General features: G+C 42.9%; 1 protein-coding gene across 1 annotated transcript; it reads right to left on the bottom strand.

Moving 5' to 3' along the window:
• Positions 1–932: 932 nt before the first annotated feature.
• Positions 933–12,940, bottom strand: LOC311035327 (uncharacterized protein). Its single transcript, XM_084043462.1, has 8 exons — positions 12,798–12,940; positions 11,307–11,492; positions 9,082–9,410; positions 8,112–8,309; positions 7,096–7,195; positions 6,090–6,287; positions 3,695–4,571; positions 933–3,003 (listed from the first exon to the last, which is right to left on the bottom strand). The coding sequence occupies exons 2-8, from the start codon at positions 11,449–11,451 to the stop codon at positions 2,604–2,606; spliced, it is 2,247 nt and encodes a 748-aa protein (XP_083899588.1). The 5' UTR covers positions 11,452–11,492; positions 12,798–12,940; the 3' UTR covers positions 933–2,603.
• Positions 12,941–13,362: the final 422 nt, after the last annotated feature.

Genomic DNA, 13,362 nt, shown 5'->3' on the forward strand with positions numbered 1-13,362 from the left:
AAGATCTTGAAGAAATGTGGCATTTTTTTTAAATATTTTTGAAACATTTTGATAACACAAATCTTTTGCGGGGTCCCCCTGGCACCAAATATTTTCATATGGGGGTCCGTGGCCAAATACATATTTGGGGTTCCTCCACATGTAAATGTTTGAGAACCACTACAGTTAACAGTAAATGAAACACACCCACACAGCTGCCACTATAGCCATTATTTTCTGACTTGTGCTCAAGAAGTGTGCTTTTTGTGCAAAGCAAAAAAAAAAGAGAAAATGGCTAAATCAATTAATCTGATTAACCACATTAGCTCTATTTTATACTTTGGTAGATACTGTACAGTACAAAGTATAACAGAGGGTGTCGTGCAAAAATTGCTGAATAAATTGGTCATTTTAACAGCTGATCTACAAGCTCACCACGTGTTGCATCACAATCTGCTACTTTTGAAATGTTTTGAAGAAAACACATTTATATTAAAAAAAAAAGATAATATTTGTTGTGTTTAATAGTCGATTATATTGATTCGATTAGCTGTTGCACCTCTTCACCAGTGGTGTAAAGTAACTAAGTACAGTACATGTACTCAAGTACTGTACTTAAGTACAATTTTGTGGTACTTAATTATTGACCCCTTCAGCCCTAAATACATTTCGGCCATTTGAAAATAGCCGATCTATAAGCTCACAATGCGACGCATTGTGAGCTTATAGATTTGCTATTTTCAAAGGATTTGTATACATTCAAAAACTTGTGAAATAGGACATTCAGCATAATGAGTACTTTTACTTTTGTACTTTATGTCATTTTGATACCAATACTTTTACTTGTAACAGTGTGTTTCTACAGTTCTGCAGTATTGACACTTTTACTTGAGTAAAACAAATGTAGTACTTTTTCCACCACTGGCTGTCACGGCCCTTTCACATCCACAATGTTATTACATTCAACTTTGTTTACTTGTCAAAATGGTCCATTAGTTGCCTCTGAGCAGAGGGACATTAGCAGCAGCACTGGAGTGAACTAGAATGTAAAAAAAACACAGTTGAATCTGATCAAAACAGCCATTCTTGTACATTCTTTACTTGTATTTACTCATGCATGTAATACAGGTGAAGATTAACTATCAATCATTTAGCTGGAACCCACTTAAGGAACCCTGGGGGTCCACAGGCCCCCACGCTAAGAACCAACGCTGTACTAAATCAGTGCTGTCGGGCAGGGATCTTGTATCTCCATGATAGCTTTTCTTCTTTTTTTTACCCCTATAAAAACAAAAATACATTTGGCTTCACTATTTGGGGCATTTAACTCATTCACTGCCACTGACGTAATAAACGTAATTATTCCCGTTTACCAATGCTGCCACTGACGTAAAATACGTAATTTATTATATATTTTTTTTAAATAAAATAAAATAAAATAAAATAAAAAATAAAAAATAAATTTGACCCAAAGACCAAGGAGATATGTTTTTTTTCGAAGATCTAGACTCCCATCCACTTCCTTGTTAACTTAAAACTTCTGTATCTCGGCTCCTGAGTACTTTTTTTTTTTCAATGAAAAATCTCTGGCAGTGGGCAAACGCGGCCAGTAGTGATGAGCGGGTCGACCCGTAACCCGCGGGACCCGCGGGTCAACCCGCGGCGCGGGTGGGTCGAGTCAGGATTTCAGAGGAAATTATGTGGGCTGCGGGTGAGCGGGTCAGCCGCTCTCACACGCAAAAAAAATAAAAAATCACATGCTCTTGTTTTGTCTTTATTCCTAATAAGAATAAGAATAATAACAATAAAACAGTTTGAATACACTTGGGGTGTATACTTGAAGATTATTTTACCGATTTGGCGGGTTGAGCCATAGATTTATAAATGGGTTCGCGGGGCCGGTTGAGGCGGGTTGGGTTCCGTGGCGGGGCGGGGCGGGTCATGAAAAAACCCGACCCGCACATCACTAGTGGCCAGCAATAATTCAGGCAGTGAATGAGTTAAGCCAAACAATAAAAAAGAAAAAAGATGATACATAATCAAAAGTTTCATCACAACTCAAACTCCAAGGCGTCACAATGCGACGCGTTAAGGGCCTGTTTTTGCCATATAGTATTATTATTCAGATTCAGTCATTTCTTTGTATATTCAAGTTATTTGTCATATCTGCCCTGTTTCAAAGCCTGAAAAGGCAAAACAGAAATTGTGTTTGTATTCATAATGTTCCAATACGCAATGCCGAAAACACAATTAAAACCATTCATTACAATTATTTGTATTTAGCTAAAAAAAAGCATTATTTTACACTTTGGCTATTCAAAAATAGCAGATATACAAGCTTGTAGATCTGCTATTTTTGAAAAATCATCAAAATGTGTGCAAATCTATGAATATATATATTATTTTAAAGCAAACATTTGTAACTCAAATCTTTGCTTCTGGGGGGGTCCCTGGAACAAAAATATTTTGAGATGGGGGTTCCGTGGCCAAATACATATACATTCTGTGGTCCTTGTGACATGAAAAAGTTTGAGAACCACTGACATAGTAACATACGTTTTTTCAGGATTAGTTAGGATTTAGAAGGCCTTCGTAGAATCTTTATAATGGGTTAAACTATACAATTATGATCCTTTTAGCGTCTCGTCGACTCCCTCGCCGACGCCGTCGGGGACCGAACGCGACGACTTGTCGTTCTTGTGCGTCAGCCGGTGGCTGGCGAGATGCTGGAGGAGCCTGAAGCCTTTGTCACAGTGTTCGCACTTGTACGGTTTCTCCCCCGTGTGAATCCTCAGGTGTTTGGTGAGGTTGCTCTTGTCGTTGAAGTGCTTCTTGCAGACGTCGCACTGGTAGGGTTTCTCTCCGGAGTGGACCACCTGGTGCTTCTTCAGCGTGGCGGGCGCCGTGAAACGCTTCCCGCACTCGCCGCAGCGGTACGGCGCCTTCTCCGCCTTCTCATCGGCGGCCTTCGCCGGTCGCTCGTGCGTCGCCTTGTGCCTCGCCAGGCCGACCTTCTGGCTGAACCTGAAAAAGAATATTTTAAGACCAACTCGCAAGTTCATAATTATAATACTAGACAATCCGATAATCTCCATCCTCCCTTCAGCCGTACCACCCGCACAGCCAGTTCTCCATTAAAGGTTCTTTACTCTGGAATACAACACATAATTATTGCCAACTCCTCATCTTTACTCAGTAACTTTAAACATAGACTGAGGGCCAGCCTGATGAATCAAGCCTCTCCACTTGCTTCTACCATATAACGTAGCTTTCTGCATACATACACACACACACACTGACACACATGTGCAGACACGTGCACACACACACACTCACACTCAATACACAGACACTCGCACCCACACAATTCAATTGCGCACAAGTTATTTGTTGTTCGACGTGTCTTATGTTTGATTATTATGTTTAACTTGATTATTATGTTTAACTACTTGTTTATTATTTTTAGGTGAGAACCTTTTATAAGCCCTTTATGGGTTTATTTTCTTTAGATTTATTTGGCTATTCAAAAATAGCAGATCTACAAGCCCATATTGTAGATCTGCTATTTTTGAAAAATCGTGAAAACATTTTTTTTTTTTTTTTTCAAAAAACTTTTTTAAGAATCGCCTCAGGTCTTAATGGGTTAATAATGTTACCTTTGTACCGTTGTTTTATTGTGCAAATAAAATAAAATAAATAAAAAAATCTATTCAACCTCTTCCCGCACTCGTCGCACTGGTGCGGCTTCTCCCCCGTGTGCGTGCGCCCGTGGCTCCGCATGTGCTGCAGCAGACGGAAGCCCTTCCCGCAGACGCGGCAGCGGAAGCGCTTCTCGCCCGTGTGCACGCTCTGGTGCGTCCGCAGGTTGCTGCGGTCGCTGAAGCCCTTGGGGCACAGCGTGCACTTGAAGGGCCTCTCCCCGGTGTGCGTGTACCGGTGGGCGTCCAGGCCCTCGGCCGCGGCGAAGCGCTTGAGGCAGTACTCGCACTCGTAGGGCCTCTCGCCCGTGTGCACCCGCAGGTGCAGCTTCAGCTTGTCCGGGTGCTTGTAGCGCTTGTCGCACTGGTCGCACGCGTGCGGCTTGGCGTCCGAGTGGCTCGCCTGGTGGAGCTTGAGGTCATGCTTCCGGGCGCACTCCTTGCCGCACTGGTCGCACTGGTACGGCTTGGCCCTGCCCGTGGCGTGCGTCAGCCGGTGCTGCTTCACGCCGCTCTGTCGGGCGAAGCCCTTGCCGCACTCGTCACAGCGGTGGGGTTTGTCGGCCTGGTGCGTGGCTCTGTGCTGCTTCAGCTGCTTCCACGTGAAGAAGCTCTTGTCGCACCGGGGGCACTGGTGAGGCCTCTCGCGGTCGTCGGCCGCGTGCGTGGCTTTGTGCTGCTTCAGCTGCTGCCACGTGAAGAAGCTCTTGTCGCACCGGGGGCACTGGTGAGGCCTCTCGCGGTCCTCCTCGTCCTTGTCCGTGAAGTGAACGAACAGGTGCTGCGTCAGAGTGTGTTTGGTGCGGAAGCTCTTGCCGCACGTGTCACACTGGTAGATGTTGTTCTTCTTCTTCCCCGTTGTTGTTTTACTCTGGGGTGGTGTGAAATCAGCATCTAAATATATAATGAGAGAGAGAGAGAGAGAGAGAGAGAGATGAGAGGTATTAGGTCGTGGTTAATCTCTCAAGAACAGATTCAGTTGACAACCCGTGCGCATTGGCTACAAGTGGGCGTGCCATCAGATCAGGAAGCAGGCCGCGCTTTACCCAATCAAATGTAGTGGGCGGGATTGCACGTGTGTGCCGTTCTTTCCTCACTAGAAACAAACCGAAACTCATTTAACAATAGCGTCCTCGAAGCCGACAAAAGCACGGAAAGTTAGTAACATTTTTACTTGCTCTTTCATCATAGAAACAAATGGTATTATAACCAAAACCATCCATGTTCTCTGGGAGAAGTGGTGTTAGTGTTCCGTGTAGAAATATTGTTAGTGGGAATGAAAACATAGTCGCACCACCGGAAGTGAAAGGCTGAAGGCAGACCAAAACCCCGGTTTCCCTGAGCACAGGGTCGTCCGTTCAGCTCCGCCCAGAGCCAAGTGAATAAGTAAAAAACAGCAGAGGGTGCTGTTTTTATTTACTTTTTATTTGGCGATGGGTTCCCAGATTGGGTCATGGTAAATGTTTCTGTTTATTGTGCAAGTGCTGACACGTTTACCATTGAGCTAATAGAGCCTGCCTGCTTGCTCAGGGGAGAAATTGAATCTTAACCTTCAGGTAAAAAATGTTGTCAGATCCTGTGTCTAGGTGAGACATGATCTTTGACACGATCTAAATGTCTCAATAAGAAGACAAAAAACAAAAAACATGTATTTGGCCGTCAAAATATTTAGTTCCAGAACCCCCAGAAGCAAATATTGGAGTTTGCTTTAAAAAATATATATATATATTGAAAGATTTGCACAAATTGTCAAGATTTTTCCAAAAATAGCAGATCTACAAGCTGTTGTATATCTTCTATTTTTTTAATAGCCAAACAAATCTTAAAATGACACAGATGCGTTCCCGGTCTTAACACATCGGGTGCCGAATACGGTCTGAACCGTGTTTTCACAGAGTAGCGCTTTGGTGCCGAACACGGTCTGAACCGTGTTTGGTGTCTTTTTGTTTTTTTTGTTTTTTCCACGCGGGAGGGGCTGGAGCAGCTCTGGAATCACCCGTGGTGATTCTGAGAAGGATAGTCCAGATGGATCACCGTGTCAAAAAACATGGCTCCCCATCCGCTTCTGTTCTATCTCCTTCTCTAAAACCCCTATAACTACGAAACTTTTTACGCTGGGGAAAACGACTCATTTTGTATGAGCGATCGCTGCGCCATTGAGACCCTCCCGCGTGAGAGATGTTATCGTTCCAGGCGTTAGCCAGGACCATCGGGTAAAATGGAGGCATGCTTTTTTTCACATGGAATGCACGTTGTGGAGTCTACAGCTTAAACAGCGCTGCGCAGCTCAACGGTGAGATTTCTGGCACCGAACGTATCTGTTATTATAAAATGCTGGCACCCAATGTGTTAAAGTGCTAAGCCTTATATTAATTTCAACAGCACGGACAAACTCACTATGAAATGAATTACCTCCATTCTCTGGACCTGACTCTTGTCCATCCAGGCTGTCCTCGTCTGAGCCGCCGTCCCATTCTGAGCCGCTGCTCTGCTCGCGTGTTTCGGCGTCGATGTCTTCGTCTTCGTCGTAAGAACGTTGTTCTGCGTTTCGCTCTGAATTTGCATCCAGGCTCAACTCGAACATCATCGAATTGCAAACGTAAAACGGATCTGGTAGAAAAACAGATACAGACCAAACACATTAAGAGTGATACGTGATAATACATGATGAAAACACACACACACACACACACACACACACACACACACACACACACACACACACACACACGCACACGCACATCATCGTTTTATGCTTTTTCATAAATTAATTAGCTATTTTTATACTATGTCGTATGTGTGTCTTGCAAAAGTAACACAATCCGCAGATCTACAAGCTAGAAGCGTTGCAACATGTTGTGAGCTTGTAGATCTGCCATGTTTTTTCAGGCCAAGGGCCCCCTAGTTGAGAGAGAGATGAAGCAGGGACCCCCCTCTATATTGTATAAAATTGTGTTTCAGATTAACCTTTTTTGTTTTACTTTGTCTGCTCTTTTTTTCCTCTACACCTTATACCTCTTTGCCGAAAATAGCAGATCTACAAGCTCACAACGCCTCGCAGCGTGAGGCGTTGTGAGCTTGTAGATCGGCTATTTTCGGCCGAAGTTCTCCTCAGAATAGGGATGCTAGGGTTCAAGTGGTTAATGTAAAAAAAAAACGGACCCCCTATAATAGCACTGAGGACCCCCTAGGGGTCCCGGACCCCATATCTATGGAAATCCAAATGACTGAAATCAGTCAGACTGAGAACTTTAAAGGGATAGTTCACCCAAAAAAAACACTTTTTTTTAGGAATGTGACAAAAACAAAAAAATATGCATGAATTCAAGTCTCCATGGGGTGACTAATCGATAGAAAAAAAGTCATTTTTGGGGGTGAACTATCCCTTTAATCCATGAGTACATGTGAATGAACTCACCCGGAGGTTCTGTGAGGGGGGGGCCGCGGGACGTGACGTGGCTCTCTGATGACACCCTGTCTCCCAGTTCTACGACCAAGTGGCGTGTGGCGCTGCTCTCCTGTGAAGGGTTCAGACAAAGAGTTCAAAAGAGTTCAAATACGCGGGTTTTAGAGCAAGTCCCATAGGCGCAGGTTTTAGCTGCGGTGGACCCGGGATGGAGTTATGACATTGTTCTACTGTACCAGGATATCATAACATCATAAGAAAAGAATAAGATTAATTGTCTGCCTTTGAAAATAGCATGTCTTGACCAAAAATACATAGTAAAAAAAAAAAAAAAAAAGTACAAGATAGCCGATACAGCCTTTTTAACCCATTAAGACCTGGAACTGTGTCATTTTTAGATTTGAGCTAAAAAGCATTATTTTACACTTTGGCTATTCAAAAATAGCAGATCTACAAGCTCATAGCGCGGCACCGAGTGCCGCGCTATGAGCTTGTAGATCTGCTATTTTTGAAAATTCGTGAAAATATGTGCAAATCTTTGAATATATATATATTTTTAAAGCGAACATTTTTAACTCAAATCTTTGCTTCTGGGGGGGTCCCTGGAACAACATATTTTGATGGGGGTCCGCGGCCAAATACATATAATTTTGGGGGTCCTTGACATGAAAAAGATTGAGCACCACTGATATAGAAGAAACATACGTTTTTCAGAAAACTGTTGGGATTTAGGAGACATGTAGAATCGGCTTCAGGTGTCAATGGGTTAAGTAATAAGTTAAACAAGAAGTGAATGGAGAGACAAATCTTTGGATCACAATATCTTGGGTTCTGAACATTAAAAAAATAAATAATAATAATAATGTATTTTTTTCAAAAAGTCGTTATAAGTCGTTCTTGGCAGCCAGGGCGTTATGACAATGACTCGTTATAAGTCGTTCTTGGCAGTAAGAGAGTTCAGTACAGTACTTGAGTACAGTAAATGCACTTAGTTACTTTACACCACTCCAATTGTGTCAGGCCTTTACCGAGCGGCTGTCCTCCTCGTCTTTGCACGCGTCCCGCTTCTCCGTCTCCTCGTCGGACTGCAGCTCCAGCTCCAGCTCCAGCTCACCGCGGCCCTCCTCCTCCTCCTCCTCTTCGGTCCCCCCCCAGCCCGGCCTGACCGTGCACACAGACGCTATCTGGATGCCGTGGCGCGTGCCGTGAGTCTGTGGGGATCTTACCTAGGGATGGCCAAATGGAGACATTTCATTAACCGGTTACCGTTAGGCCTTACCGATTAATTCATCGATAACCGTTTAGAAAAAAAAAGTGTAAAACTAAAAAAAAAAGGTCCAAAATATATTTTATTTCAAAGGGCCAAGTCTACACAGTTTGTTTTGTGTCTCCAGCAGAGTTTCTAGCAGTGGCGCGGGAAGGGGGGGGCTACGGGGGCTGCAGCCCCCCTGGTGATGGGAAGGGATTTTTATTTTTTTTTATTTTTTGATTTTATTTATGAGAACGAGAATTAAATAACGTAACCCTAACCTAACCCTAACCCTAACCCTAAAACCGAAATAAAGTAAAGGAAAAAAAGTGCCAAAACCCACCCAAACCCGCACATTTTTCGACCCGAAACCAAAAAAATCGCGCGCGCGTGCATGCGTCAAGCGGATTCCCCCCGATGCTCAGCCCCCCTGGCTATTAAGTACTTCCCGCGCGCCGGGTTTCTAGTGTCTCTATCTCTCTCTGGAAGAGGTTGCACATGAACTCTGCAGCTGCACTGAGGCGCTCCAACACAAACAATACCAATACAAAGACGAGGAAGAAGAAGAATAAAGTGGAAGTCACGTGTGGTTGCAGGTGTAGACTTGGCCAACAAAAAAATTAAAAAACATTTTTGGCCATATATATATATATATTTTTTTTTTAACGATTAATCGTTAGTCGTTAGTATTAATCGGTGGCCAATTTCTTAACGGTTAACGGTTACCGGTTGGCCATCCCTGATCTTACCGGTGACTCCAGCTCCTCCTTCACGCTGGCGATGGTAGGGCTGTGGTAGCTGTGACCAGGAGATGCCTTCATACAGTCCACCAAGGCCACGGAGGCCATGGTGGTAGGGCTGTGGTAGCTGTGGTAGCTGACACCAGGAGGTGCCTTCATGCAGTCCACCAGGCCCACGGAGGCGATGGTAGGGCTGTGATAGCTGCCACCAGGAGATGATCCCTTCATGCAGTCCACCAGGCCCACGGAGGCGATGGTAGGGCTGTGATAGCTGCCACCAGGAGATGATGCCTTCATGCAGTCCACCAGGCCCACGGACAGCTGTCTCAGACCTAGGGCTTTGAAACCATCATGACATTTTTTTTTAGTTGACGATCAACCCATTAACTCTTTGACTGCCAGTATAGTATCAGTATTTTCAGAATGTACTCTCACCCCGTGCCAAGCGATTTTCGAGCGATTTTCGTGTTTTTAGTAGTTTTAAAGTTGTCATAAAAGTTTAGATCCATATTTATCGATCGATGTGTTTCCGGAGCAGGAGTCTTTGACTATTGCTCGGGAAGCAAAACATTGCATCCGGAGCTAGTGTCCCCTTCGCTACGGGCCGTTGGAAACACGCGTCTCCTTGGAAAAATGGACAAAAAAACAAGAACAGAGATACAGGCGAAAGAAAAAAAAATACAAACATGGAGTCGACGGGAACGGCATGACGTTATATTCAATATTTCCGTATCCGTTTGTGCTACAGTTTTACTGCTCCCTTCGGATTCAAGATCAGACCGTGATCTTCTCTAAAATAACAATAATTACAAACACGCGTCGACAGCCAACTGGACAAACTAGCAATTGACTCGATAACGCGTTGATGGCAGTCAAAGAGTTAAGACCTGGAACGCATCGGTGTCACTTTTTGATTTGAGCTAAAAAAGCATTATTTTACACTTTGGCTATTCAAAAATAGCAGATCTGCAAGCTTGTAGTGCGGCACTCGCTGTAGATCTGCTATTTTTGAGAAATCGTGAAAATGTGTGCAAATCGTTGAATTTTTTTTTTTTTTAAAGCGAACATTTATTACTAAAATCTTTGCTTCTGGGAGGTCCCTGGAACAAAACATTTTGAGATGGGGGTCCGCGGGCAAACACATGTCATTTTAGGGGTCCTTGACATGAAAAGGTTTGAGCACCACTGATATAGAAACATAGGTTTTTCAAAAGCTGTTGGGATTCAGAAGACATTTTGTAGAATCGGTCTCAGGTCTTAATGGGTTAATAATGGTCAAACAAATAATTGTGATTAATGTGTTTTCGGCATTGAATATTACATAATTATAGGCCTAAATACAAATTCAGTTTCTGTTAGCCTTTTAGGCTTTGTAAACAAAAATGGCAAAGGGCAGATATCTATGACAAATAACTTAAACATACAAAGCCTGTATACAAATAAATGACTGACAATGACCGGTTTCAAAACTCTGAATAATGTACTAAGACAAAAACAGGAGTTGTGACGCTATTATTTATATCATTGCTGTCAGGCAGAAACCTCTTATCTCCATATTTACATTGTTTGAGTATTTTTCGTAAATTAACGCCCTACGTGATAGTAGGCCACACACTACAGCGCAGTGTTGATTTCGTCGACTAAAACTATGACGAAAAATGTTCGTCGAAAACTAAATAAAAACGAAATAAATAGGCTGTATGATGACTAAAACTAAGACTAAATATATTGCCAATTTCGTCAACACATGAAAACTAGACTAAAATGTTAGTGAGGGACTAGTGGAGAAGAGATCCAGTAGAACTAGGGTGTTGTGCTCTGAAAATAGCAGATCTATGTGAGCTTGTAGATCGGCTATTTTCAGCATGCAACCAAGTGTAAAATCAGCCATTACTAGCAGTGATTCTCAATCATTGTAATTTAAGGACCCCCCCCCAGTTTGACATGCATTAGGGCTACAGAGCCCCATTTAATGGCATTTCTATCTCTGGGACCCCAATTCATATTGTAAAATCAATGTTAATGTAACTCTGAGAGTTTACAAATGGAACCAAATGGACCCGTTAGGGTCCATTTGGTTCAATTTGTACACTCTCAGAGTTACAGACCCATAACGGTCCATTTGGTTCCTATACATCATTTAGCTGGGGACCCCCTGGTATCCCCTCAAGTACCCCTGGGGGTCCCCGGACCCCACTTTGAAAACCAATGCAGTAAGTAACTCAACGAAGTACCTCGTAGCTCCTCCTCATCCTCCCCATCCTCCTCCTCCACCTTCAGGGCTCGTGTCAGGCCTGCGGGGGTCTTCATACAGTCCACCAAGGAGACCCTCAGCTCCTTCAGAGGTACCGGTGCCATCTGAGAACGACGTCGCTTCATCCTTCACTCCAGGGCCCAGTAGAAGGCAATGGCGAAGTCTCCTAAACATTGGCACAGTAAGTGGAAAGTAACGACTAATGCAAGGGTTCCCAAACTTTTCAGGCCACGACCCCCCAAAATAATCATTATTTGACCACCCTGACAAGCACTTGGAATTGTAGGCATTACATTTAGCTTGACTCGGTTCCACAGATAAATCTTGTGAAAATAGCCGAACTACGAGCTCACAACAAAAAATGGAAATACTCCAGTAAAGTAAAAGTACCTCAACATGGTACTTAATTGGTACAGTACTTGAGTAAATGTACTTAGGTACTTTAAACGACTGCTGTGTGTTCAAAATGAATTTAAACCAAGGGCCCAGCTTCCGGCTTTGAAATTGAGTCTATATAGGAAGTAAAAGTTACCCCTGCTGATGTCAGAAATATTTTTTCTTCATTCAAGCGGATGGGTTTTTGACGAACTTTAGACTTGATTTTCTTACCTTAATAAACATTGTCATAAATACTATATGCTTCCAGTCGCTAGTTTAACATCTTCTTTCAATCATCATGATATGTGTTTAGGTAAATTATGGTCCCATTTATTTTAAAATTGATGATAAAGTAGGTTATGCTCTAGGAGGGGCGGGATGATTTGATTGACAAGCTACACAACCAATCGCATTCATTCCCCGCCCTTGATTGACAAGATACCCAACCAATAGCATTCTTTCCGGTTGCGCAGGATATGACGCGATAGAGAAAGATGGCGGATTTGACATTGCTGAACAATCTGCTTCATTTACGGTCTGTAGAAACCAATGGCGTCACTTTGTCCATTCCTTTTTACAGTCTATGATACAGGTACATTGTGTCATTCTGTGTAACTGGTAATAGACCAATTATTTGTTTACCAACATTGAGACTGGAAGACACAGGTGATGTTTCATGCAATCAATTCCCAACATATTGTTTCGGGGTTTCAGTTCATTCAACCTCCTCTTGTGTGTGTGTTGGCTAGTGAGGCGCCGCCGCGTCCTAGGGAGACCAGACAGAATGGGTTTCATTTGGTGCCGGCCTGCGCGCGCATACTGGTTCTTATCAGTGTGACGTCGTCTGTTAAGGGGTCTATAAATGCATCTGAAGGACACCTGCTGGTCAAAGGGTGGAACAGCAACCAAAACCTCAAGCTGTTTCCATGCTGTCTGTGTGAATACATGAAAACAATACATAGTAAATGTAGTATTATTATGATCTGTAATGTAGAGACCGTTGCATCTACTGTTATTTATGTAATAAGCACTAATACGCCTCTTACAACACAATAACGTCCATGTTTTGCAGATTTTTTACAGGATTACTTACTCAGTGTCTCTTTTTTTTCTAGGCTAAATACTCCCAAGGTTAGATAGACGGTCAATCCAGATCTTAGATATATATATATGTATATATTTTAATAATCTATTTAATCTATCAAACAACAGCGACACAAGTTTACAAATCGCGCACCGTCTTCCGGGGTCCGTCGATTGACGTATGGTTTCACCCAATGGGTTTAGAGCAGCGTTGTCAGGTTGTGTGAGAGAAATAAGCAACCAGGGTCTATGAAAACAAGAAAACGTGAGCCCTTCGCCCTTTTAAACATAATAGTATATGTTTAAAGGGCGAAGGGCTATTTTCAAATAGCCAATTATATGTCATATACATTGACTATTTGAAAATAGCAGATCCAGAAGCTCACAACGCGTCGCGATGCAACATGTTGTGAGCTTGTAGATCTGCTATTTTCAACAACAACAAACAAATGTTGAAAAAATATTTGAAACATTTGGAATATTTTTTTAAAAACATTTTAACAGCACAAATCTTGAATGGGGGTCCCTGGCATAAAATGTTTTCAGATGGGGGGACTGTGGACAAATATATTTTA

The sequence above is a fragment of the Gymnoscopelus microlampas genome (assembly GCF_963454915.1).
Source record: "Gymnoscopelus microlampas genome assembly, chromosome: 19".
Lineage (NCBI taxonomy): Eukaryota > Metazoa > Chordata > Actinopteri > Myctophiformes > Myctophidae > Gymnoscopelus > Gymnoscopelus microlampas.

Coding starts and splice junctions, on each gene's coding strand:
- LOC311035327 (XM_084043462.1), bottom strand. CDS start 11,451: ATGAAGCGACGTCGTTCTCAGATGGCACCGGTACCTCTGAAGGAGCTG. Junction 7,196..8,111: donor ACGAGGAGGACAGCCGCTCG/GTAAAGGCCTGA, acceptor AACCCTTCACAG/GAGAGCAGCGCCACACGCCA. Junction 4,572..6,089: donor GTCAGGTCCAGAGAATGGAG/GTAATTCATTTC, acceptor TTATATATTTAG/ATGCTGATTTCACACCACCC.